Consider the following 26,997-nt stretch of genomic DNA (forward strand, 5'->3'; position numbering starts at 1 on the left):
TCATTCTTAATTTTGACTGTAACACGATTCTCTGAAGCAGTGGTTTCACTAACTCGAGATCATACCTTACAACGACAGTGATATACTGGTATATCTGTAAGGCAATCTATCCTCATTGGCTCTATCGTTTTGACTCTTTTAGTCTATATCCCTTTGGTCAGTTTATTCCTCATCCTCATCTTCTCCAAACAGCTCCTCCATATTCATAGCCTCAAGCGTATTCTCAAGAACCTTCCTACATCTCGCTCTATAATCCAGCACCAACTGCTGATTCCTCGTCAAATCTCCTCCACTCACAACCTCAACGTCCGTCTCAAGCAACCTCTCAAGCTCCTGCATAACCTTGTGCTGGATAATAGCAGCCGTCTGCTGCATAAACATCCGTCCATCCTCAGTGACCTGTCCACTGAAGAACTTTTCTTGCTGCTCCTGCTCTGTGCCCTCGCATATAAATTGGTGGCGTTGTTCGGGTGGTGCGAGAGTGCAGAAGATGTCCCATACCATATCATGCTGAACATGCTGGAAAGCTCCGAGTACATCAACAGAGTCACCCAGTTGCACGGTTTGCTTAGATCGTGCGAGGAGGGAGCTGCTGTGGCGGATGGGACGGAGGGAGATGTAGTACTCTTCTGTAGCTTCACCCTGAGCAGGTTGGCGCTTCCGCACGTGGACATAGTCGTTGTGTAGCTCTTCCGTCTCAGGCAGCATAAAGCCATATCCGAGAAGTAACTCAGCGTTTGTCTTCATGCTGTAGTTGTTGAAGATCTGCTCTCCTGCTTGATACGCCTTTCCAACCTTGAGACTGCAATCGTTGGCCTTCTCGTCGCGTTCCCATCGCACTTCAGTCATCATATCGTGGTTGCCCACATCAAAAAGCGGCATGAGAACGGAAAAGTCATCCAGCTTGACTCCTTCGGGCAGTCGCTGTTGGTCTTCTGGTCCAAGAACGAGACTTGGGCGGAAACTTCTGCTGGAGAAGATGCTGTAGGCCCACTGATACAAAGGCAGAGTGAAATGTTTAAGCAGTTCAGGCTCCCAGTCATCTCTCGATAGGAGATCAAACGCCGCTCTGAACTCGCGCTTCACATTGGCCTTAATGCTGGTAACTCCCACCTCAATATTCGTCCCCTCAAATAACTCAGCATCCTCATCCGGCCAAAATGGCGGAAGAGACCATGAATCAACATCGTTTGGCTGTGGCAATGCCTGTATATACGGCGCCCAGAAAGACTCTCCCTTGAGAAGGAAGTGCTTGATCAAAACAAACCGTCCAATGACATGCGGAGGAGTCTGAGCCAGAAACTTCGAAGTAAATGGCTTTGGGTCGTCACGGCCAGGAAGAGTGTTGAGATATGACAGCGTGAGAGAAGGAGGAATGCTGACGATTGTGTCAAAAAGCGATGTAGAGGCTGTTGCGCAGAAAGAAAGGCCTGTTTCTGGTAGGTGGGAAACTTGGACTGAGGGGTTGATTGTGGCCCCGTTCGAAGTCGCCCAATGCACGAGTTGTTCTGAAGAAGACATTGCGAATAAATGTATTTCTTTTCTTTTTATATGAGAGAAGGTGAAATGAAGGAGTGAGAATTGTGTATATAATAAACTTGGTTTGATGTTTGTGCCCCACCTTGAAAAGTGGAAGAACAAACCAACTTCAAGTGACGTCTGTTCAGACCATCTGAATGGTCAATCAAAGAGTATCACCATACCTACTATTAATTTGGATAGATGGTTATAGTATTTCACAGATGTGTATATGATCTCATGGTAAATGTTGCATTTTAGATACTAGGCATTACATGTCCAGCATGTATATACTTACCTTGACTTATACCACAGAGATATCCTACCACTTACTTACCTTACCAACTCCTGGATCTGAAATTCCTCACGACAGGATATGCATCCTCTCCCTGACCAATCCACTTGATAAGACCCTTCCCCATGTTCACACCTCTCACCTCGTCCATATCCATCAACTCATCCGCGACGAATCCATAGAACAAACTCATATGCTCCTCACCCTTTCCCAAGCTATCAACAGTTAGTCTCAGCTGCGAATTCATAATAATAATACTAGTGATCTTCATGTGCCTCTGGTGCGACTCACCTGAGATCTTCTCTCTCAGAACTCTGCGCCATTGAAGCACAGCCTGGCGCGCCTTGTCCCGAATAATGGACCACTCCGTATTGACATCATCGAGAGGGTTGTTGGGCCATTGGATCCAGGGCACTACAAGGGCAATCATCATGTTATCGTTGGCATTGTTCAAGCCGCGATGCCAGCAGATGTAGTTGGGGGCTCTGGAATGAGGCTGATGGAAGGTGAAGCTCTCAGAGGAGCTTGAGTTGGAGGTTGTCAACGTCATTTTGAACGACTTTGATGCAAACCGGTTGCAATGTAATATGTTTGTTTCGAGCGAGTTTGAATTGCAGGTGATGAGCACATATTATGAAGTTCGAGGGCGGCATGTTTTATATTTACGACGAAAGCAATTCGTTCGGGCGAATCCTCGCTCTGAAGCGTGTTCCTCTTCGAACCGGTCGAACAAAGACAGTTCAACAAGTGTATTGTGTTTGGTGAGCAGTGTGTGATGTCTGCTACGAATACGGTCTTGTTTTCACATAACAAAGAATATAATCAAGTTGAACAACAGGCTGTGCAAATGAATATGTTATAGATACAGGCCTAGCCGCGGCCAAGAAATCCTGATCACCAAAAACAAGGGCACGCAATGAAGGTCAGTCGGGGCAATAAGCAAATACAGAGATTGGCTCATGTCACGAGAAGACGTCACACCCATCAGGCACAGCTTAGCCAGTAAATGTATACCGTTGTCTAACCCGAGTAACCAACCGTTATGTCCAAACATCCATCTCTTAATGAAACTCCGCCTCAACCCTTCCATATCTCACCCCATCAACCTTCAACTCGAAGCCCAGTCCCGCACTCTCGACCCTCATCTCCAGCGTAAAGTCCAAGTTATCAAACTCAACGCCCCTCGTAGTCGTCAACCTCGTAAACAGACTCCTGGGGACAGCATTGAGATCTGTTGTGAGAGTACACACGTGTTTTAGGTCTCGCGTATATGCTGCGGGTGCCTCGTCGGCGTCGCATGCTATCAGGTCGTCTGTGACGATGAGGGATTGACCAGGGCGGAAGTTGCGTGTGTAGTGGAATGCGATAGGGGCAAGTGGTGATAAAGCCTCGCCCTGGGATGTGTTAGTGAATGTTAGTTGAAAGGGAGAAGGGACGTACCTTGGCGATGTGCCATTGCATTCGGTCAGAGACCATCCATCGTTCCCATAGAGGAGACCAGTATCGCTCACTGACCGAATGCTTGTCCTCGTCATATACAGTAGCATATGAAGTTCCGTAGTGCATTCTCGACTTACGAGAGATGACCATGTTGCCTTCCAATCCTCGCAGAACCGCACCACGCACAACTGCCGTCCAAGCATAGACGGGCTGCATCACTTCGATAGAACCCGACTCCTGCGTAGAGTTGGCATTAGCATGCGTGGGACGTTCGCTGTAGGGCGGTGGAGCAGCGCTGGTAAAGTGAGACTTCAGACGGCGATATAGATAATCGCTCTGACCAAATCCTCCTACTAGGACGATGCCGGAGACGATACCGCCCTTTGATCGAAGTCCTGAGACTTGGCCTTGAACTAGGTCGCACACTTCTTTCACTACTGGCTCGAAGATGTCCTTGACCTGTTCTGCCGTCATGACCAAGAAGCCCGAGTCCAGCCCAGCTTCTTCATCGTCAGGAAGACCAGGGAAGCTAAGAGTGTCAGTTTTAATCCAATCACAAGTATTGGAGTGTACTTACGGAACGTTGACTTCCTGGTGCTCATCCTCATTGAAGTTTCTCTTAACGAATTCTTCAAAGTATCGAAGACCCATCTGCCATGTCTTGCCCTTCTTGGCCTTCATCTCATCAAATCGAGTCTGGCCAAGACGACCTCTGACATGTTCTTCAAAACGGTAGTTCAGGAAAGCACTTCCGCATAGCCCTCCTGTTCCAACTGCAGACTCCTCGACTCTGAGTGGTTTAAGAGAGATAATTTTGTATGCAATCAAACTGCCAACTGTCAGTGGCTGTAAATATCCCAAGAGAATGCAAACTTACTCAACTGTACCACCTCCAGCATCACAAACAATAAAGTTATCACCCACATTCAGATGATTTGGCTGAATTGCCTTGAGAGTATACACAGCCGCAGCTTCAGGCTCACTGATCATTTGGATCTCAGATCTAGATCCCATCCCAGCCCTCTCAGCAGCTTGCAAGGTCGTGTTCTTCGCCGCATCACTCCAAACAGCTGGACACGTCAAGACAAACTCAACCTTGGTCGACGCCATGAACGACTCTCCATACCGACGTGTGAGCGTATCCATAGTATGCTTATACACCTGTGTCAGGTAATCGCTCACAGCATCGACTACATTCTTATTGAAACGCTTCAGTTGGGCTGCTGTGTCAAGAGGGCTAACGTAGAAGGGCAGTTTTTGAGAACGATCTAGGAAGAGCTTGATGCAGCGCAAACGAGACTCCTCAGGCTTGAACTGGAAACCCCATTTCACTGTTGGTTCTGTGCCTTGAGGTGCATTGGGTGGGAAATCGTAGGCGATCTCAGTCGGAACTTTGTCTGAGGTGATACCATTGCCGCCTGGCCATGTCTTGATGATTTCTATATCATCAGGGGTGGAAGTGTAGACAGCAGCGACACTAGAGGTATTAGTCTCATTATCATATCACATCCTCTCCAACATGAATACTCACCCTGAGAAGGTAGTACCGAAATCAACACCCACGATCAAGCGATCGTTTAGAGGCGCTTGCTCTCTGACCAACTCCCTCACAGGTCCATTGATGGCTTCAGTCGAACTTGGCGGAGTATAGCTGTTGAAGTAATTATTTCGACTGTCGCGGTTGCGCTGACTGCTCGTGCTGGGTCGCATTGGTAGATTGAGACTCATTCTGAGCTGATTGGTAGAAATGATGGTTTCCTTGGCTCAATTAAACGCTCATCCATCGGTCAAGCCGTTTATCATAAGTCCAACAACCGTTTTACCCCTCCCCCGCGTAAGATGATGTCTGGCCGTTGGTGGGATGATACTGTAGCAGTGGCGAAAGAATAAAGATGAAGCCCAAGAAATATGTCAATGTAACTTTTCAGAATATATCGTCGTAGTATTGTTTCTTTAGATCTCACTGCGCCTCACTGGGTCATCCAAGATGAATCAATGGGCTTGACTCGTCGCTGACTGTGAAACGTTTATCGTCCCGGTTTCTCAGTAAAAAAGAACAAACTTTCAAGAATCGCAAACAATCCCGGAAAGAGACGAGAAGATTGTGTAACACGCTTTTAAAAAAGAAGCTTCAGAAGATCGTCTCTCGTTTCGTAATGGCCACGGCTTTGTCGTCAGTTTCTTGGCTTGGCTTACCCAGTCCCCAGTCCAGCTGAGTGCTGCCTAAGGTAGTAGGTATAGTAAGCATCGTGATGCTCCGTCAACCACGTGACGTGATAATCCTACCTAGGTATCAACTGACCTTCATCTCATCTCAAGTTATCTTCCATGGATGTCAAGTCGATCAATTCATAATGGACTGTAGTATTGATAACGATGCATCACATATACTTCAGTTACTTATATCCCATTCATCAGAGCCACAACAATGCAATGATACCCTAACGGCCAAGCGCTTTGCTTATTCTTGTACATCCACATGGTTTGAATAACGCTATGCAAATAATACTATGCATGCTCAATTCTCACTCAATGCAACAACCAGGCATCTAGCCTAACCTCACTACGCAAGCCACCTCATCTCCCCTCCCAGAGTCTAATCAATTCGGCTGCCTCCCCGCTTGTTACAAATGTTGCTTCACATTCTGACTTCATCCCCCACTCACAAAGGGAGGCAGAAACCTTCTTATTAGACTTTTAGCATTCTTCACTCATCAAAGTCTGAACACATCAAAGCTCTCTTCTCGTAAAATGATCAATGGATCTCACAAAAAGGCAGTGGATGTCACAAGGCATAGCAGCAGCATGATGAAACAGTAATTGTTTTGTTATTTTTTTGTTGATTAACCCCATGATGCTCCATCATATCAAGGCATTCCTCCTTCTGTTGCCGGGGTGTGCGATAATTATATACAGTTCTCCCATCGTTAACTTTGCAACTGATGTTTGGCATCCTGGCCCGTGAAACTCCCTTATATTCGATTGGCAAATCCCAGTACATCGACAGAGAACAGCGGACCGTCAATACGCGCTGACTTTTTATACATCCTCAAAAAAAGCAAACGATGGTTTCTGTCCATCTCCCAAGAAGCGTCCTGTTGACCCTTTTTCTGCTTTCACCAAGCAAAGACGCCGATATGACAAAGAGAAAATGGCCGGTCACATTCAGCCCAAAATGCTTAGACTCCGTTTCCCCTTCTTATATATAGTGAGACAAAGGAAAGAAATTGATTGAGTGGTATGTGATATTGCTTCAAGCAGATTGCTGCGGCTGCGCTCGCCTGTGGTCTATAGGGGTATTTGATACACGAGGTATACGAAAAAAAAGAACAAGAGTAAACAGATGTGGAAAGGGAGAGATTGCGAAGAGGTAATAATAATAGTAATGTGCAGAAGGCGGCGTGAATATCCGGCCGGGTATTTGTTGAAACGTTGAGCGTGCTGAAGAGAAAGGGGAATAAAGTATGTATAGTCAAGCCAATATGCCCAGAAATCAAACAAACCGCCCACGTTGCAACAATGTCAAAAAGATCAAAAGGGTTATCCATCTTAACCCAAACACCCAAACACCATGACTATGCGAATGATATCAAAATAACTTTTCCACGCCACTGGACGTAATCATAATGGGTTGTGTCCAGATTTTAAAACCCTAAAAGCGACTGCCGGCTGCCCAAATGCTGGCTGCTGCTGACGCTGCCCATTCACTCTCCTCATACGGTGGCGTAGGCCACTTGTACTGGTCTGTCTTCTTGTTGAGGTCGAGAGGCTTGGGAGTAACAGCCTGGCCATCAGTAAACAATACTTGGTTGCCGTTGGCGGAAGGTGAGGGAGTGGGATACGGGTTCATCAACCCAATGTTGCTAGCTGATTGCCGTAGAGGCTTGTTCTGGTTCTGCTCCATTCTCTTCATGGCTCGTTGAGTTGTAGTCATGGCCTCATCCAGAAGCTCATCTTCCTCGTCAGGGGCCTCGTATTGATGCACACCATGAGTGGCTTGGGCCCGTCGTGTACGACTGGAGATGGGACCACCCCTCGCAGCGCCGATCAGGTTGTCTACTGACCGGGCTTGGTGTTGAGGTAGCGAGTGATGTCGCTTGAGGGTGCTGGTAGGCGAGATCTGGTGAGCGGGCGGAACGGGAGGTCTCGAATCGAGGTTGTTCTGAACATCTCGGAGGGCCTTGTCAAGAGATTCGTAGACCTCGGACTTGGGAACGGGAGCCTGTTGTTGCGGTTGGTCAATAACCATGGACGACCGGTTGCTAGCCCAAGGGCCACATCCAACCTGGGCCTCCAGGTCGTCATCATAGGAGGGTGAGACGGGGGTCTGATGTCGTCCAGAGAACCGCCGCGCACGTTTTCGGAGATGTGAAAAGAAGCTCTCCTTCTGTCCAGACGGAGGGGAGGCGAGGCCAGAATTCCCATTGAGAGCACGTTCGGCTTGTTGCCGATGCATTTCTGTGTAGTTGTTTGTGCTTGAAGCGACAGAGAGCTGTCGGCCAAGTTTCTTGGTCTTGCCCTGGCCATGTCCATTAGCGTAAGCGTCGTCGTAGGCGTTGTTGGCGCGGGCATTTACAGCATCAGGGATCGGCGAGATGGGTCGCGCGGTAGGCAGGATAGGCATAGGTGCCACATTTGAGGGGCCGTTTGTCCAAGTGGCTCTCTTTCCAGCAGCAGGGCGAGCCTTTGCGGTGACCGGTTCGGGAGCGGGACGAGGACCAGCGGGTTCCTTTGCTTGGGTCTGCATGGTGACCAGGTCGGTGCTCTCAGAACGGCCGATGAGGGACTTGCGGAACCAGGATTGCTTGACGGAAGTCGGTGTGGTGGAAGCTTCCTTGCTGCTTCGGCTGAGATCGGATTGCTTGCGGCCGAGGATTCGAGAAGCGGAAGACTTGGGTCGAGTAGGGTCCACAGCATCGATGAAGTACTCGTGGGCAAGAGCTTGAGATGATGTTGGGCGGTTCTTGGGGTCCCACATCAAGCACCAAGTAACAAATTGAGCCAAAGATGAAGGCCACTGAGGTGTTTGCAAAATCGTGTCCATGGCATGGGGAGCCATCTTGGGGAACGAGAAACCCAGCTTGCCGGCGAGCCTGGTGCCATCGCGCCAATCGCCTCCGCCAACTCTGTTGCCCGACTTGTTGTACCAGTTACCTGGGCTACCCATAATCTCACAAACTCGCCAAACTTGGTCAACCTCGTTTCCACCAGGGAATAGCGGCTTGAGCGTGGCAATTTCAACAGCCATGGCTCCAACGGCCCAAATGTCGACAGGAGCCGAGTACTCGCCAGCTCGCAGAAGAACCTCTGGAGCACGGTACCATCTTGTAGATACGTAAGTGGTGTAAGGAAGCTTAGAGTGCGTCTCGCGGGCGAGACCAAAGTCGGCGATCTTAACGGTGTATGTGGGGGGTGTTGAAGGAGGAGTAACGAGAGCAGAGTATCGTCGGAATGTGTTGCCAGACTCGTTGTGGCCGGATGTTGTGACGAGAATGTTTTCGGGCTTGATGTCGCGGTGGAAGAAGTGGTGAGAGTGGATGTGTTCCAGACCCTGCATAATCTGGTAAAGGATGCTCTTGACGCTGCCGTTGTCAAGGCACTTGTGGTCGCGAGCCTTCATCAGTTGGTAGAGGTTGCCCTCCATGTACTCCATAGCGATATGAAGCTTCTTAGTGTAGGGGTCCAAGAAGATGTCGAGAGCAGGAACAAGGTGAGGGTGGTGTGGTAGTGTGCGAAGGAAGACAACTTCACGAAGCTCCAAGCATGGTGTTAAAGACTCGAAGGTTTTCTTCATCGTCTTGATAGCAACCTAGAATGGGTTAGCTGTGACACGACAGGACGCACATCGTGTCGACTTACCACTGTACCTCGGCGAGCAATGTTGGCACCCGCTGTCCGGACTCTACCCAGACAGACGCTGCCGAAGCTACCATCACCAATTTCCTTCAGTACTTCAAATCGGTCCTCGAGAGAAAGCTGTTGACCATTTGAACCCCGATGGGTCAAGTCGTTTTGAACAGTCATCATTTCGAATTATGATCGAGACAATCTATTGTCGAGATGCAGTGTGACACGCGTGGAGTCGGGATCCTTGGGTGCTCTCGATGTTGACCGGCGGCGTAACGAATATACCTAAACCAGGCCAGAGACAATAAGCTCTATCAAAGAGCTAAAAATCGATTTATCGGAGCATTCAGTTCGGTGACGATGATTTTGAGAACGACGACGAACGAAGGACCTGAGGGCGTGTGCTGTGTAGAGCGTATAGTGCAATTGTATAGCGATAGACGGGTAGCTAGTTCCTCTGTTGTATGTATATTTAATGGGAGGAGAGGATGGATGGTGGCGGAGGTTTGGTTGATGTAAAGTAACGATGGACTGAATAGAACAATGGGAGGGTCGAGAAGGAGGGGATGTAAATGGGGAGAATTATTCAAGACGACGATGAGAATAAACGTCAATCAAGGAGATGAGATCGTCCCAGAGGGTCCAGGTTCCAGAAGAGCAAAAGGAGTGACTGAAGTGAGGGTGATTGCAGAAGTGGATAGGGTCGATATTAACGAAAAGGAGAGGGAAAGCTCTTGCCCAGGGTCAAGGGCCAGGGGGGAGTGGCTTGAACCTGCCGATCGGGGCAGGATCCTCAGACCACTAGTCAGTAAGGTATCTCCCCAGCGAACAGTTTCCCGCTCCAGCCTTAGTGCAATGTGATTAATGCGATGCGCTGGGCATTATATTGATTGAGCCGGTGATTTTCAGTCAAAGTCAACAAATGTTGTTATTGTTTCTATCTTGAAGCAAGTGAGGGGAAGATGATAAGAAATGCAGGTGAGCAAAGCGAGAAGTCCAAACAGTGAATGATTGGAGTGCTAAAAAGGACAGGGCGGAAGACCAGTCAATCCCCCAGAAGAACCCAAAAGAGAAGCCAAAATCCAGAAGCCAAAGAGCCTGTGCAGAGGCGTCGAAGGGTGAGACGAGACGGGGTGTGCGCGGACGTGGGTGTGTGGTGGTATCCGTCAACAGCAGCCAGCTTTGGCCGGTGGAGTTCACTCTGCTCAGGTGCAGGGAAGCCGTGGAAGAAGAAGCAATGGAGACCTCGCCCAGGGTGCTGTGATGGGATGGGATGGGATAAGATGATGGGACGGGATAAGAACGTCGAGTCCAAGTACTTGCAAACCGTGGGCGGGACCTTGCAGAAACTTCCTACACCCTAGCAATGTGGCTGGGAAGAAAGGTACTCATGGCGTCAGCGCGCGGTAGCTTTTTTCATTCAACATGTCACTCTACCACCGTGGGCTGCCCACTTCGAATGCCCTGGTCGAAGAAATGGAAAGCTCAGCACAGAACAACACACAGCAACACCTTCGGTTCAGGCTCGAATTGCCAAGATGGGTGTACGTACCCGCGATCCGGTGGGCACTTTTCCCACCTGAGAGGCTTGGAGAGACGGAACCCGACCAGCACAACAGAGCTCAGTACAGTGGACTGTGGCCTACAGCAGCAGCACTTGCTAGACTTAATACCGACCTACTGGGGCGCAGGCAGAGTCTTCAGAAGACATGCTAACTCGAGCCTTATGAACTTAGTCCGAGTCACGGCAGTTCAAGTACTGGTACCTTTTTCTGAGTTGAATTCAGGCCTGAGGATCAGGTACAGAATTCGCAACAGTTCCTATACTGGCAAATAGCCCAGCATCCATTTCTCTGTCTACGCGAGAGGCAAAGAGAATTTTTTTTTTCACAAGAATTATACTATCGAATCGGCGCGAATCTGCGTCACGAAAGGAATTCCGATACTCTGGGTGGAATATCAAATGTCCCAGACAACCAAGGAATGAAGACCAGGGTCCACGAGCAACAGCCAGAGATCCAAAGGGTGTGCAAGGTTTTGGGAATGGAGCAGTCGAAGCGTCTCCAGGGAGGGTCAGAGGGTCTCTTCCATGGTGTCGTGTGGCCCTCTCAACTCTGACGGGACTGGCTGTTCGCTGGTATGGGCTAGAATGCCCGGCTTCCCAAGTGTTAGACGACGAATAGCAATGAGTCGTGATAGATCACGGGAGATTTAAACCTCTAACTTGAGCCCGTCGGCTATTGGGGATAAGGGTCAGTCTCCAGCGGTCCCAGATAAATGGAAATCACTTTCTCGCAACCTGGGTGAATAGGATGACAGAACAATTGGGGACGAAACTCAAGAAACGACCTAGGGTCACCGCGGGAAAGCTCCCCTGGATCCCCTAGAAGCTTCCTAGGATTTTTTTTTTGGACCATCAATCCAGAGCAACCACCGGCGATGACGGTGTCACAGAAGTGACCGTCTACCTACTGGACTTTTTGGGACTTGCTAAGTTGCTAGCCATCGTTCCGTCTATGGTAGACACGGGGAGCAAAGAGATGAAGTTCCTAGTGCCCAACTTGGAAAACCAATCCCAATCTCGCAAGCACCAACAGGCCCGCCTCTATTTTCCCATGTTTTAATAACGTCTTTTCGGGGATAGCTCTCCGCGTTGCAAATTGTCGCAATTTGGGCGCAAATCGGATACACTCAAAACGTTCTACCAGCCGTGGAGCATTTGATAGGCACGCAGGGTCTAGGAGATGAGCAATTCAATCTGTCTTGTCTCCCATGACCACCACTTCCATGCCTCTAGTATTAGATCGCCAAAAGCGCTCGACAAATAATGATACTACGGCTGATAGATATTGGTATCACAATGCGGCGTTTGTTGGCGATGCTTGTTGGAGAAGTTAACTTTGATGAGCCAAGCAAATTGCTAAGATTGGACATCAACCCCCGCCAGACGCGTTCTGTACCTACCTTTTGGCAGACGCGTTCAGGCGCTCTCGCTCACTACCTACACGCGCTGCCCTATCACCTCAGCCTCGGCCGGTTTTCGTGACCTGGCACCACAGACCTCGAGTTTAGATATTAAAATATTAGCCTACTGTTACAACCGTCTATCTATTGATGCCCTGGAGCACAGCGAGCTCAGGTCGATTATCGAAGCGAAACGTCAAATCTTATCTTTGCTCATGTGGACTGAACAATCTTTGGTTCATTCGCGTGGCGCTCGTCAAATTCCATCTGCAAGAGCCTCCGAGTGTCCTGGTTGTGTCTCGGGGTCGCATGAATTGGCTTGTCAACCTGCCCCTCGTTCATCCCCCCAAACCTTACCTTGAGTGTTCTCTTCAGGGCCCTCGTGGGCTAATTGGTACGTGCGGAGGCCGTCTTCCAGCGGCCGGGGGCATTAATAAAACAGCCTGTCTAGCTTTGACGCTTTTCCTTCTGTCGGGACGTGCCCTTGGATTATGCTTCCAGGGGCCTTCGAATAGATTGAAAAGGGGGAGGGGGCGGGAGGGAATGGCAACGAGGGGCATTGAGCATTCAAGTGACGAAACAGATGAGGGACAAAGTTAACCTGCTTGGGAATCACGGCTTTGCGACTGACAAAGCTGTGACAGAAGGGCAGGCGGCGGACAGTTTGAAAGCGTGTTGATGGAAACAAGGACCAGCTTTTTCCGAAACGTGCGGGCAGACCCTTGTCACACACGTGTACAGGTCCGTTGGTAGTGCGAATTATGCAGCGCCATTCAGGGCATAACTGGACATAAGACGCCACAAAGTCTTGTAACCGTTGAGCTGAAGGCACTGTCCCTGCTTTCACAAGTCGATCATGACGGCGGATAAACTCGTGAGCCCTAAAGTGGTTCCCGGAGACTCACTCCAAGTTGCTCTCAGCTACGGATACAGGCAGATCGATATTGGATGTACAGCAACATGGTGTCATCGTGCTTGAGTTTGGAAGCCTGTTTGTTGACAAATGCAACGTCATGTGGAAGCTAGCTCATACACACGTTATTACTATCACAAATCAACATTATCAACTACCAACAGGGTCGTGTTCGATCTGGTATTGTCTACTCGGCATAAGAAATCCCAACTTACGGATACGGAAGCTGCCCTAGATTGTTCGATCCAGGGTTTGAGAAGGTCTGAATTTTCCTTCCTCCATGCGAGATTGTTCCTCCATGGTTTGATGAGAGCCTGCTCTGAATGGTACATTAAAACAATTAATTATGGCTACACCAACCAGACCAAACCCAGCCTCCAACCCACCGGTCTTCGAGCCAACCGTCCGGGGTGTGGGGCCGCTGCCAGGGGCCAGCCGCCGGACCGTGGACTCGACATGGAGGGCCCAGGTCAATTTCACTTCACTTCACTTCACATCACACTGCCTGGGCTGGGCTGCTAGGTCCTCGTTAATTACCAAACATCTTTTCATGCCTGACTATGAGTGGATGCCCTTCCATTCGGTCGGTACTTTCCAAAGAGCTGATGCAGGTACCAAACATTCAGGTACCTGCCCTGATCGTCTCTGAAACCCTGGACTTGGACTCGCTCGCTCGTGAATAGCATTGCTAATTGTACCGTGCACTCATATGCTTTTTCCCTCTCGGGGCACGCTTCCCGATCCTGGACTCGCCTGTCACGATGCCGCAGGATCATCGACCCAATGCAAAGGACACACGCCCGGGGAACGGAGATTGCCTGCGACAGAATCACGGGCGAGCCTGGACACGATGATACCGTACGGTAGCATTCCCGGGTTGCCCGGTGTCGCGGAAAAATCTACCAGACCTTCTCGAAGGAAAGGCTATCCTGGCCCAATGGAGTGGACGACCTAGGCGTCGATCCATCTCGCAGCGCAGAGCAGAGCAGAGCAGAGCAATTGTGGTGATTGACGCGTTCCTCGAACTGATTGTCCACGCCCCTCCCTCCCCTCCATCCCCCCTCTCGTTGCTTTTCTATTGCTATCTCACACAAAGTGATAGATGAGTGTATCCCTTGAAGTTGTCTCTTGTTCAAACAGGTAGTATTCGCGGCATGAAACGCGGCGATACCTGAGGAGCCGCTGCGCCTGTTACTACCAAGCCTCGCTCATGCAGCCACTGGTGGCCGGGAAGATAAACATTAGGATGGGCTGGGTCGCAGGTGTTTCGAGTCAGCGCAGGCGGGGTGGACTCTGATGCCATTGTCCCTGCATTTTCCAACCCAGCTAAACCTTCAACCAAAACCCGTCACGGCCCAAGGCTATCCAGGAGTTCCCTGTGCGACACACGTCTGTCACTCAGCGACCAGCTGCACAGATGGTAGATGATGCGAGCGAACCCGCGCCAAAGATCTCTCGCAGGCCCGTTCATTCTTCAGGTTGATGTTTGAGGGACCTATAGCGGTAGCTGAAGGGACCATTATCATTATGCTCAGTGCCTGACCCTACGGATGACCTGCCGCAGCAAATGGCCTGCATGATGGCCCTTAGGCGCCGAAACGCGGTACGCACAGATGGAGGCTGGCGGGTGAACAGCCAGACATTGATAAGATCCTTTCTTTTTGACGCGAAAGGCAATGGTGACCGGTTTCTGACCAACATTGAATTGATTGAATTGATGAGCTCACTACCAACGACTTCATAATACACAGTTCCTGATTCCAGGGCCGTACCTGATCCAGACTGACGTGCCGTGCCGTGTCTAAAAAGAGTGTGCGCCTCGATCCCAATCGATTTAGCTCAAACATTGTCGTCATTGCACTGTTCTTCTTTTGAGTTGTGCCTGTTTGAGGTGGCTCGGCTCACATCATCTCTGTCGTCTGCCACGAACCCGTTTCTACCATCTTTCATCCGCTGTGCTGACTGACTGTCATCAATGACTTCTCACTGCGTCAAACTCAATTGAAGATCGTGATCGAGCCTGCGCCACACGAGTAATGGCAATCAATGCCTGCCGGTACTAGTACAGTATTCGTATTCCCAGCCCTCGTCTAGTGGCCGCTGCAATGCCTCACTTTTCGATTTCACAGTTCTTCCCCTGCCACCACTTCGCTTCAGTGAAAGGCCTGACCTACCCTACCCTAGCGAGTCGCCAAAGCCAGCCAACTCAACTCTCTGTCGACCTAAGTTTTTTTCTACTGACATTTGTGGAGTGCAGCCGTCCAAAGGGTTCTTCCCGATGGGACGCCCCGTGTTGCTCCACCTTATCTTAGCCTTGAGCCCGTTGGCTTTTCTTTAGCGTGCTGTCCAACCGCACCGTTGACGGTAAAGTAAAGCCAGACTGTCTTAAGATTCTAGGAACCACTGGTTTAGGGTTTGGATGATCGGTAACATACCAATGATGCGTTCGCTGAGTGAGTAATGCTCAGGGCAGAGTTTTCAGCAGCTGTCCCTTAGGAGGAAGTTTGTAATGCATGCTCTTGGTGTTAATGCTGAGATCTGGCTGGCTGGATCCATTACCCCGTCACCGCATTGTCGGGTCTTTTTGACGTGTTCCGTTTCTCTAGGGACCATTGACCATTGTTGATGTTGATGCATGATCCGCCAGCCGGAACCTGAGCTGGCACTTCCGTATTGGCCGGGTTGATAGCGAAGCAGGCATTTTCTTTTACGTGGATTCGTGCCAATGTGGCGATGTCTGTCCACCTTGGAAGTTGTAATCATCCCGAGAGCTATGGTAGTCGATCTTAGCCCGCTTGGATCACCTGTCATGGTGGCATCGTTCGTGGTGAAGTCATGGACGACGATTGGACGCGACAGCGCGACATGTCGATCTATTTTGTTTTCTTTTGACGAACGCGAGCGAGGATCAGACTGGGCCCAGTGATGCTCATCGCAACCGATGCTCAGTGGAGAGATACCTTGACAGCTTATCTTGAAGCACGGATCCAGGGACCAACTCAACTGCATCAGGCGGGCTGATTATCGCAAGAGAATCGGCCTGTATCGGAGGTCAATGATTGTCACCAGTTTTTGTTTCAACGCAAGAGTCTAGTTTCCTGTTTTCTCAATGTCCGTGGGTGGTGATCTTGTCACGCTGTTTTGGACAAGCTAGCTTCAGTCTATTGCTGAGGCTTGCAGAAGCGCAAGTCAAAAGGCTATCTACCCCAGATCTTGTGGCCAAGATGAGAATGAATTGGGCCTGATCTGGAAGACCTCACACCCTTATCGGTAAAAGGCATCTTCTTACAGCCTAGACCTTGACCTTGTTGTAACTCTGTAGCCAGCATGTTGCTGGTGGGTTTTGCGATGAGAAAGTGAAGCTTACTACCCCATCGATGGGCCGTTCGCCAAGGGTAGGTCAGTTGGTGATGGATACCTGCGCCTGCTCTACCGTAGACAGGCCGTTAGCAACGAATAGTCTGCGGATATCACAGTCGCTTGACACGTCTTGTTCAACATCACTGCAGCAACATGGCCTGACCCCAGCATGTTGAGAAGAAAAAATTGATGCTTCGTCGGCTAAGGCGGTGACTTGCAGAGTCTGCTTGTCCAGCCACGCGATGAAGACCAATAGCTTTTCAAGAGGCGCAGGGTAGTTGCAGGACAGTCGCCATACGGTCTGGCAGATTCTGTAGTCTTCATGCGGTATCTTGCAGCCCTGCGGCGAGTACGCAAATGCCCGGAGCCCGAAGGTATCGAAATCAGTCGTACATAGATTAAGCGCGGTACACTATTCGATCTGACCAGATGCAGTCATCGAGATAATGCAGTAAACACATGCGACGCAAAGCCTCATGGTGGTCAAAGTAGTCTCAAATCGCCGACTTGATTGTCATGCCAGGTGATCGATGATCTGGGGTTCGGCATCGAGTTAGCTTAACGCTATGTGAGGTTCCGCTCGAGCGGTGAAGACCTCAATTCATGATCCTGTAGGGTAGATGGCGGTGAAAATGTCGGAAGGAGCCAAGCAAGGTATCTTCGCTAACAAGTCTGTGCCGCGCAAGGAGGGTGTTTGAATAGAGAAACGACGTGCATAAGGCTGGTTTTCCCTGTGACAAGGTCAATAAATATGTCAATTGTAGTAGTAGAGGATGAGGTTGAAGATTGCCATGTGGTAAGTGAACATTGTCTGTGGGCCAAGTTGAGCCTCATCCACTACAATGATCAGCACAAGTATGCTTAGATGCGATTCAGATAATCGAGCGCAGAGGCCTTCGGGCTAATGCATGTATTATATGATATCTGTGCAAAGAAATGAGTGGCTGGAGTATTGTTCCGGAAAGTTGCATATATGTAACAGCCAGGAGGACTCGGAGTACTCAAGGTGTCCATCAGGGACATCAAAGTTGAGAATTGAGAATCGAGATTGTGAGTAGAAAGAATCCATTTTGATGATCTGAACTCGCATAAGTCGCGGGCTGGTTCATCTTGAATTCTATATGGTGTTGACCTCTTTGGGTCTTGAGGAGTGTTCAGGGGTTGATGCAAACGGGAGGATACATACAAACACTGTTGAGTTACAACTGAGTGATGCAAATCCACTATATAAACACAGTTGAACACAAGTCATGCATCTTTGGGCATTACTAGGTATCCAACATATCCCTTTAGTTAAAATGCTTCATGATATGCTGATCACGGAATCTACATAACCATCATATTGCAGCGAGACCATACACCAACGAAACTCTGATCTTTACTTATAGGTAACCACTGGAAGTCTTTGTAGTAAACATGAAGACTCTAAGTAGAATATTAGATGATCTTATCGAACAGTGGTGCCTATCCTCAGGGTATCAGAAGAATTGCCCCCAAACGCGTAAGAGATGAAATAATTCGGTCACTTCATGCCAGCTAGGACAAACACTTGGGCTACTTCATCATAGTACCTGCCTACTTTTTAGAAAAAAATTCCTCTGTTGCCCACCTGTCTAGGAAAATTGTAATATCATCCCGGCTGGAGTGAGTTTCCCATGAGCAGAGAGGTGCACCTGCCTCGCCACTGGCAAACAGCCTCCTGCCAGAATCTGCCGCAGCAAACGGAAAGTGCGAGCAGCCGAGTGACGTTTGATGCCTACCTACCTGCCTGCCTAGATAACAATAGACGGGTAGTGAATTGAATAGGCAGGCAGGAGTGCCCGCACTCCCTATCCGTTTGTTACCTGCAGTGAATCACTGTGTGCCTTCTGCCTACAAAACCCCGAGCAGGCAAGTCATTCTCTCCCCCTCATCCTTTTCTCTTCCACAACACACACGCACATCAAGAACTGCAACTTCTTTCATCCAACAAGTGTGCACGATGGCCAGCAACCGCAACAATCAGTATCGCTGCACCGTTGGCGGCGAGTGGAAGGATATCTCTGAGTTCAGCAGAAGCCAGCAGAGACGTGCCAGACCCAACAACAGGGAGAACTCAGGCATGATCTGTCTTGCGCACAGCCAGCCATCTCGTGCCGAGATTACTTGTACAGTTTGTTGCAGGACCAGACCCATCGACCAGTACTCCAACAACGAACGTAAATCGGACAACCCGGTATGTTGTTGAGCCAGTATGGAGTTCTTCCACTAATATCATGTAGCGATGCCAACAGTGTGTGGCCTGGGACACCGACCAAGAACACGGTGTCACTCCAATTCCTCTTGCCACTGGTCATGTTTCAATCGAAGAAGATGCCCTTAAGAGATACAAGGAGCCAACTTCTTGCTCAGAATTTTTCACGCATGAGATTCCCGCAGTGAGTCGGTCCTGAGAGGCGTTAACCAGAGTCACTGACATGATGCAGGCCCCTATCACCGGACCTGAAGCACTTGGTCTGCAGGCTAGCGAGTCCACCAACCGAGCCTTCGCCCAGGTCATTGGTAGCTCGACCGCGGCTCGAGTAGCCTCGGAGACCTCCAGCGTCGTGAACGAGACCATGTCCGTCACTTCCAGCCGTGTCACCACCACCTTTCCACCTCACCTGAAAGCCCGCTGGGAAAATATGACACTTGGAGGAAAGTCTGCTTCTGAGGAAAACTCCAAGACTGCAGCTACAACAAGCAACCAAAGCGTGAAGATGCTGCCCCCTCACCTCCGCAAGCCCAAGTTGGAGCAGAGTGGTGAAACTGACAGCGTCTCTACGGCCACAACTATGCGAAAGGAGAAGGAGGAGACTGCCGCCTCTACCAAGATCCTCTACAATGCATGGGATTCCAAGGGTGTTCAGCACAGGGTCACCAAGGACCCTACTGTCGCTTCTAGCTCTGCTTCTGTTTCGGCTGCTTCTACGTCTGGAGAGACCGAGTCCCTGGGTCGCGGTAACGGCAAGTGGCCTAAGGCTAGCGAGGCAAGTGATCAAAAACTTGAGATTGAGCTTATTGACTAACTTGAGATGCAGTACATGATCTCCCGTGCGGACCTTCAAGATCAAAACCAGCTGGTAGGCCGCCCAGCGCAGAGCGGAGAAGATGACAAGGAGCGTCGAAAGAACTATAGATGATAACTTAGCCGATTGCTGGTGCGGATGCGGATGCATGAATCCATATGGGCTTTAGACTGCAACGCCGAAAATAAGCCAGAAAACAAAATGCAATGATATTTCCTACCCATGACCAAGACTCCCGTAGAAGTATTTTTAATCCATATACATGCTTCATGGTCTGCCAGCAAGACAGCCGTCCACCTCTTCAAGCTAACCGCCATTCCCTTCGTATCCAATGCATCATGTACAGTGTATCCTCATCGTCACGAAAAAACGATGTTCGTCTTTCCCACCTCTTGCGATTAGGAAGGGTTTTACCTATAATATAAAAATAACCATATCGTATCCCAACTTTCATTTCACTGCCCAAGCATGCGTGCAACGGCACGCTTCGTTATGTCGCATAAATTCTCAACGTTGCTCTTCAGACCAGAAATTGATTCTCCTGTCACTGAAAGCCACCTAGTCTTGCGCTCGTGAGCGAAAGGATCTTCGTCCTCCGATTCGAGTAGCCTCTTCCCTCCTCTTTCAAATATCCAAGTTTCCTGTGCGCTTCTGTTGGCGTGGTACTCCTCCGGGCATATCGTCGTCAGCCTCGTGGGCATGTTGTTAATGTTCTTGTGTATCCTCTCTTCCATCTTCCTCCTCCTCCTGATCTTATCTCTTGTAATAGTTGCTGATGATATAGTAGCATCACGATATATTTTCGTCTCTGTTTTGCTCCGGCGCACGGCTCTTCCGCGGGCGATCATGATTCCCTTTGTGTAAGAAAAAAACCCATTAGACTTCCTGTGGACTGCTATAGTTGCTTCGTGGCGGCGCGTTGACCACCGCCTCGGCGTCGCCCACCTGTTTCCGTTCCGATATCTCTCGGTTTCGGCTCTGTAGTCGTTTGCGAAGAACCCAAGGGGGAACCTGAAAGTTCTGTGCGCCGGCGCTAAGTGATTGCTATTGGAGAGGTTCGGAGGACGAGGATAGACGGTTAAGGTGGAGGTAGACATCGGTACCGTATCTGTTGGAAAGAAAGGTTAATCACGAATTTGCTCTTAAGGGCAGGGGTACCGAATGTCCTGTGAATTGGTGAGTATAAAACTTACCCTTCCATACTGATGAGTTTCAAGTCACCGCCAAAGTAGCGGGCGTATAAGCGTGAGATGGGCAATCCGTAACCAAAACCGGCCATTGGGGCCTTGAAGTCGCTCTTATCGAAATCAGGATCCAGGCTTGGTGTGCGATCGACAGTGGTGTACATATAAGTCCAAACGAGAGGAATGGCGCTTCGAGGAATACCGCCACCCTCGTCAGAAATCTTGATGGTGATGTCCTCTTTACCCTCGGCGACAATGACCTTTGTGACAGGGAAAGCCTGTTTCTCCTCACCGTGTGTCTCGACGACGGCGCGCAGCGAGTTCTTGAGAGTCTCGAAGAGCATGTGTGACAGATGACCGGGAACGTACATAAAGTCGAGGTTGGGGTTGCAGACGAGTTGAACCTTGGGAGCTTCGAAGAGACCGTAGTGATCCTCGCAGACGAAACGGGCGTTCTCAATGGCTTCTTGGGCGAGATCCTGGACGTTGGTCTTTGTGCAGATGATACCGACATAGTTGGGGTCGCGATGGTGGCTCTGGTCCGTTAACGCAATGTGTTGCCCAATAAGCATACGGATTCCGATACGAGACATATAGAAGCGGTCGAGGAACGATTGGATGGTGCTGTCAATCTGCATGCGCTGGCGGCGGCGCTTGTATTCGAGGATACCTTGAGCCATGGTCGTAACGACGCCATCGTGACGGCGCTTGATGTGGTGCAGAGTCTGGGCAAAGCGTTGGTTGTAAAGGTGAAGATCGGCGGGCCAGTCGCTTGAGTCATCGACAACAGCAAAGTATCGGCGCGTGAGGCCTTTGTTCTTGCCATTGCCGTTCTGGAGACCACCCCAGCCGTCGGACTCGCCCTCATCAATTGAGGGATTGGGGGTTGCGGCAGGAAGACGGAAAGCGTTGCGACCGATAGCTTTGCTGGGTTTCATAAGACGGGACTTTATATCCGAGGGTAATTCTGGCCGAGGTAGCTGTGTGATTTCCTGGTCAAGTCAGCATCGCAATTCTGAGCAATCGGCTCATATAATACATACCTCGAACGATTGGGCGTACCAATCTTTGACCTTAATGACGGATGGCATTTCATTGAGGCCATCTGGAAGCTCGTCTAGCTCTTGCACGCGATGAGCTAGACGGATGGGAAGCTCCTCGGCTAAGAACTGAGAAGCTCGGAATAGAGTGCCTTGGAGCAATCAAAGTCAGTAATCGTCCTCAATGGACGTAGAAACAAGCGAAAACATACCAACCGAGGGCTTCTCGCCGAACTGCACCATTTGGCGCAAGCTGACGCCAGTGGCGGGAAACCGAGCATAATGACGGATCGTGTCCATCAGACGCTCTGAAGCTCTCCACGACATGATGGGCGGACGTGGGTCGAATCAGAGAACAAAAGATGAAGTTGTCGAGCGTGACAGTGTTGTATAGAAAGAGGAATCGGACTCGGAGAAGGCAGCTCGGACGGACGGAGGGAGAGACCGGGTTCCCGCTGCGGAAGAGCGTCCGAGAGAGTTGTGAATGGTGGAGAAGCTCACGGCGTCGTCATTGAATAGTCAATCAAGACGAGAGGAGTCGGGCGACTGTATCGTCAAGAGGAGAATTGACGTGGAGAGAAGAGAAGGGAAAGGAAGGATGAGGTGAGGTTGGTTGAGGTTGGTCGGGGATTCGGAGAGGAGGGTATCAATGATGGCGGCCCCGCGTATGGAGATGGAGATGATGGAGACGCAAGAGAGGCGTGCGAATAGCGGGAGAAGCCGAGGTACGCAAGTTACAGTATAATATAGTATTGTATTTGGCAAGCAATCTCGTGCTTTCAACAACGAACAATTGATATTTTTTTATAAACAGTGTCGCGTGAGACCAAATGGAGACGCGCACATGAAAATGAAATAATCCGGAGGGGACCAGGAAGTAGTGGAAGAAGAGGTTAAAGGGTGCGGAACTGCTCGGGGAAAGTCCAGCGATTCATGAGGAACTAAATGATTCTTCCGGGGAACAGAACAGAACAGAGAGAGATACCGAATTAAACGTCATTCTAGTGGAGGAAAGACTGCTATCTATGGAGTGCTTGGCTTTTTGCACATGTGGGATCAAGTATGGGGAAGCATTAGATTTAGAGCAGAGGGGTAGACAGACTATGAGACGGATGCAGGCACATGATGGGGAACATTCAACCACAGAGACAACTACAGTATCTGGGGAATTGGACTACGGGGTAATGGAAGGTCACGAGGACCTGATATTCGAATTATGTTGAGGTTTTTGGACCCTTGAGACGATATAGAACAATCTGGATCATGACTTTAGATCCATGACAGTAATTACAGTTCCCCTCATCACCGCCGGTCTCCGAGCTCCAATGTCGGGGCACGGATTTCTCAGCTCGGGGGAAGACACGGCATGTCATGTCAGGCCACGGGAATGACTTTGCATAACATACCACTATTCGCAGAATTCTGTACTGATTTAAAGACACGGGGGTTTGTTTTCACCACTCAAGAGGCGAGAGACCTCGGCCTAGATTCTGGGTTTATGCCGCCATGGACCGTTGTTGATGATCTGACAGAGTTTCTTCTTAAGAACCTTGTAGTCTGGGCTGCTTCTTTCATCCGATACATAACTCGACAGGCGGGTAACAGAAGAATTGTCCCAAGGTTTAGAGTGTCAAAATGGAAGAACCCAAATGCTAGTCTAAACTGGCATGAGGTAACTAAATCACCTCATCCCTTACGTCTTCAGCGGCCAATTCTTCTGACACCCTGACGTCGAACTTCGAGTATGAGAGGCTCGCCTCAGGGTATCAGAAGAATTGGCCCCTAGAGACATAAGAGACGAAATAATTTGGTCACTTTATGCTAGCTCAGACCAGTAGTCAGGTTACTTTATTATGGAAGCCTAAACCTTGGAGGACAATTCTTCTGTTACCCACCTGGCTCGGTGGAGGGATGCCGTACAGTACCGTATACAACGGTTACGGTATGAATGTGATATTATGCGTCAATCCTGATCTGACATCACTTTGAATCATGATCACAAGAGCCTTTGTTGCATTGTAGAGACATGTCAAACCTGTTCCCAAGAGTGGTCGACTCGGGTAGAATCTCGATTCACTGCAGTCTCTTCTCATCTTGGCCAAGTCGTCTGTACTCTGCAGCAAACAGACAAGTTCCCCAGACTTTGAACCCAACTCGGTATGGAGAGATCATCCTTCACAAAGCCGACTAACTACCCCACACCTCAGCACAGGCACGCCATCGAGGACACGGACTAGCTGCTCGATGGACATGGAAGTTGACGATAATATCAAGTCATGTTATAGTGGTTGGGTAGCTATGGTCAAGCCAATTTGGGTCACTATCGTGGGTTCATGTTCATGCAAGCACTTCATGTATGTACAACGTGGTGAGACAGCAAGGCACCAGCAAGGCACCATCGGGTCAAGACCTCGACAACGTGTCCCAACTTGAGAGCTTTAGGGTAACCGCAAAGCCTCGGAGTGTCCTTGTCGATTCCAAGAAAGCTTCGAAGCTCACCACAACTTGCTCGAGGATCTGCTCAAGTCCAAGCCTTATGCGCTGTCATCCGACTTGCGGAATATGGGTGACTCAACTTATTGATCACGTGAGCAAGCTCCAGTACCAAGATTCCATTGTCTTGCTTCAGAAGGTCAGAGAAACAGAGACGACATCGCTGCCCAGCAACAAAGACAAAAAACGCCTCATTCTTGTTCCAGCATGGCACTAGGAGGTGGACAACTCAATCGTACATGAAATCGGGCGTCTAAAAGCTGAGCTGTAAGAACTGCCAACACGTGAAGGTCAAGACCCAGCAGAGCAGAGCATAAAGGCATGACGTACCTGGCTTTCGATGTTATTTAATTGGCTCTCGGATTAAATATGGGTCAGAGTTCCATCTCCCGTCCCGTTGATTGCCCGTCGACCATTCATCGAAGTTTCCCCGCCTCGACGGAAGGACTAAAAAAGTGATATGCTACCTTACTGACAAGATAAGGTCCCAAGCAAAACGGCCGGCGTCAAGTTAAGAGAGCAACGAGATTTGGTGGCTGTCATCTTCAATACTGACGGTTTTATTGACAATTTACCTCTTTAGTAGCTCTCACGAGAGTCATATTTCGGTTACCCTACCTTCCGCCCCCCTTTTTTTCTTCTTCCTTCCTTCCTCTGAAAGGCCCTGGCCAGGTCAGGCTGGCTCCTCCCTGCGCTGCGGCCCACGCGGGGCCCTTTAATTTTTCTCTGCTGGTTGGTGGACGTGGCCAGCCTCCCGCTCTTTTCCAGGGGAGTCGGTGAAGCTGGGATCTCTTTTTTGCTCCACTCTTGAACACGTCGGTCGGGTGGTGCTCATTTATTTTAGGCGGATTTTCGATGCTTCTCTTAAGAGCGCGTAAAAGGTACTTTACTCGTCTTGTGGGAATCGTTGGAGCTTGTCTTGAACGTCTGTTTTGCGCGCGTCTGTTTCTGTGTTACTACTACCCGCCCTACCCGTACTCGAATTCCAACACCCGGAACCCCAATCGAGAACAACATCAACAAAACTATATCGAAATAAGCAATCATGGATCTCGCTGCCATTGACGAGGATCCTGCTGCCGCACTTGCTGCAGTTGAAGCCGATGCCGTGTCTGCAATCTCAGATCAGCAGTTCCTCTTCTCGACACCTGATCGCAAACAACTATCAAATCAATCTTCCAACGCCACAACACCAGCCCCCGGATATTTTTCTTATGGAAGCATCGACAGCAATTATCGCAATGAATTTCGCGACCGATATCACGACGACCAAGATTATCCAGGTCTCAGGACGCCCTCGTTATTGTCTAGCCCAAGTGTGGCTTCGAGTCTCGGATTCTCCACCGGCCGCGTGAGCCCCCATAAGAGAGCAGAGTCTGTACATTCGAGATTATCTTCCATAAACGACTCATCCCGCAATTCTTCTCCTTCTGAGCGCCGGAGTCACCGACCGCGGAACAGTCGCGATGTCTTGGCGCAAAGGTTGAGCCAGCTTGCTCACGAGCTTACCTCTGGCGAAGATGATCTTCTTGACGATAGTGGCGTCGACATTCTCACCGCGCAACTGGATCAGCTGGAAGGGACAAAGATGCTTAAGAAGACTGTCTCATTTTCCGTGCCATCAACACCATCACCGCGACCAAACATTCGACGACCAGTGAGCTTGGATATGTACAGCCCTGGCGAATCTATCTTCAGTACCCCAGGCTCGGCGTTTAAGACACGATTCTCAGACTTGGGCGCATCTATTAGAAGGGATCCTGAACCAGAACCGACACCAGAACCTGATCCTCCACCAAACCTGGGAATGACGGTGGTACAGGCGAAGAAGGTTATTCAAGAAGTTACACAACTTAACGAGGAAATGTCTCAACTTGTTGAAAACCTCAAGGCTAGACAAGAAGAGTCTGATGTATGTGAAAATTCTCTCTTTGACATATTTATATACTTACGATTTCATAGCATATTCAAGGCCTTCTCATTGAGCGTGCCGAGCGTGCTGCTCAGCGCATTATCTTCCTTCAAAACCGCATATCTCATCTGTAAGTGTGCTCTCTCATCCCAACACCGACTATTCTAACATTGAACAGTGAGCAAGAACTGCGCGAGAACGATGATGAACTCCAGTATCTTCGCATTTGTCTCAAAGCTGTTGAGATTCAAATGCCTGCACACCCCGATAAAGAACTCCAAAGATGCATATCCTCCTTCAAGAAAGATTACCAAGCCCTCAAACGAAAACGTGTCAACCGCTCCAGTATCGCCAGTTTATCCAGTCTCGGTTCGCCTTATCCTGGATCGCCAGCATGACGGAGCTCTTCACTCAACGTTCTTGTTCGTTCGCGATGGAAAAATTAGCAGCGATGCGCAACGCTTAAACGACTCACGACGTACTTTAATCTCTCACTATAATTGCGCGCTCACGCCTTAACGCTTTACGACGTTTCGCTTATTCTTTTTACACGATTCGTTCTCATCACCGTACTTCTTAGCAAGGTAATGACTCAAATGTCATATATTTCACCGTACCAACTTCGTAATGCTACCTCTCATTACACCCGCTCAAACCATCAAAATCGGATACCCTTTTCGGAAGCAAGCTTGTTTGTGTTTCTCACTTGCATAAAAAACCGGTGCATTACGGCATAGCGATCGTTTTTTACATTTGGCAGCGATGCCTTCTTATCATTTTAATGGCACGGCATCTATTGAAACCTCAGTTTGGTTTCTCTCGCATTGTTCAAGTCGGAATTTTTATTCGACAACCTCATGATAGCAGGCATGACAAAAAAGGAATATGAGTTTTATTGTTCAGATAGTATCGTATCAATTGATAGACTGTCTTTGTGTTCACAAATGAGCATCGACGCCAACGTGGAACCTGTTAAGCGAGCCC

General features: G+C 49.5%; 7 protein-coding genes across 7 annotated transcripts; 2 read left to right on the plus strand and 5 right to left on the minus strand.

Annotated features, from left to right (window-relative positions):
- Window positions 1-162: 162 nt before the first annotated feature.
- On the minus strand, window positions 163-1,521 carry FIESC28_11247 (uncharacterized protein; the record flags this gene model as incomplete). Its single annotated transcript, XM_031165374.1, has 1 exon — window positions 163-1,521. The coding sequence occupies one exon, from the start codon at window positions 1,519-1,521 to the stop codon at window positions 163-165; it is 1,359 nt and encodes a 452-aa protein (XP_031010563.1).
- Window positions 1,522-1,856: 335 nt separating this feature from the next.
- On the minus strand, window positions 1,857-2,363 carry FIESC28_11248 (uncharacterized protein; the record flags this gene model as incomplete). Its single annotated transcript, XM_031165375.1, has 1 exon — window positions 1,857-2,363. The coding sequence occupies one exon, from the start codon at window positions 2,361-2,363 to the stop codon at window positions 1,857-1,859; it is 507 nt and encodes a 168-aa protein (XP_031010564.1).
- A 511-nt stretch (window positions 2,364-2,874) lies between these two features.
- Window positions 2,875-4,981, minus strand: FIESC28_11249 (uncharacterized protein; the record flags this gene model as incomplete). The annotated part of the gene is made up of 5 exons (XM_031165376.1): window positions 2,875-3,207; window positions 3,254-3,782; window positions 3,831-4,082; window positions 4,131-4,730; window positions 4,785-4,981. The coding sequence occupies 5 exons, from the start codon at window positions 4,979-4,981 to the stop codon at window positions 2,875-2,877; spliced, it is 1,911 nt and encodes a 636-aa protein (XP_031010565.1).
- A 1,924-nt stretch (window positions 4,982-6,905) lies between these two features.
- On the minus strand, window positions 6,906-9,280 carry FIESC28_11250 (uncharacterized protein; the record flags this gene model as incomplete). The annotated part of the gene is made up of 2 exons (XM_031165377.1): window positions 6,906-9,062; window positions 9,113-9,280. 2 exons carry the CDS (start codon window positions 9,278-9,280, stop codon window positions 6,906-6,908), a joined length of 2,325 nt encoding a protein of 774 aa, XP_031010566.1.
- Window positions 9,281-18,318: 9,038 nt separating this feature from the next.
- On the plus strand, window positions 18,319-19,384 carry FIESC28_11251 (uncharacterized protein; the record flags this gene model as incomplete). The annotated part of the gene is made up of 3 exons (XM_031165378.1): window positions 18,319-18,552; window positions 18,599-18,754; window positions 18,803-19,384. The coding sequence occupies 3 exons, from the start codon at window positions 18,319-18,321 to the stop codon at window positions 19,382-19,384; spliced, it is 972 nt and encodes a 323-aa protein (XP_031010567.1).
- Window positions 19,385-20,428: 1,044 nt separating this feature from the next.
- FIESC28_11252 (uncharacterized protein) lies at window positions 20,429-21,935 on the minus strand (the record flags this gene model as incomplete). Its single annotated transcript, XM_031165379.1, has 4 exons — window positions 20,429-20,492; window positions 20,578-21,560; window positions 21,612-21,760; window positions 21,821-21,935. 4 exons carry the CDS (start codon window positions 21,933-21,935, stop codon window positions 20,429-20,431), a joined length of 1,311 nt encoding a protein of 436 aa, XP_031010568.1.
- A 3,211-nt stretch (window positions 21,936-25,146) lies between these two features.
- Window positions 25,147-26,411, plus strand: FIESC28_11253 (uncharacterized protein; the record flags this gene model as incomplete). The annotated part of the gene is made up of 3 exons (XM_031165380.1): window positions 25,147-26,013; window positions 26,064-26,143; window positions 26,192-26,411. The coding sequence occupies 3 exons, from the start codon at window positions 25,147-25,149 to the stop codon at window positions 26,409-26,411; spliced, it is 1,167 nt and encodes a 388-aa protein (XP_031010569.1).
- Window positions 26,412-26,997: the final 586 nt, after the last annotated feature.

This window comes from Fusarium coffeatum (assembly GCF_003316985.1).
Source record: "Fusarium coffeatum strain FIESC_28 chromosome Unknown BRIP53273_contig_377, whole genome shotgun sequence".
NCBI classification, from domain to species: Eukaryota; Fungi; Ascomycota; class Sordariomycetes; order Hypocreales; family Nectriaceae; genus Fusarium; species Fusarium coffeatum.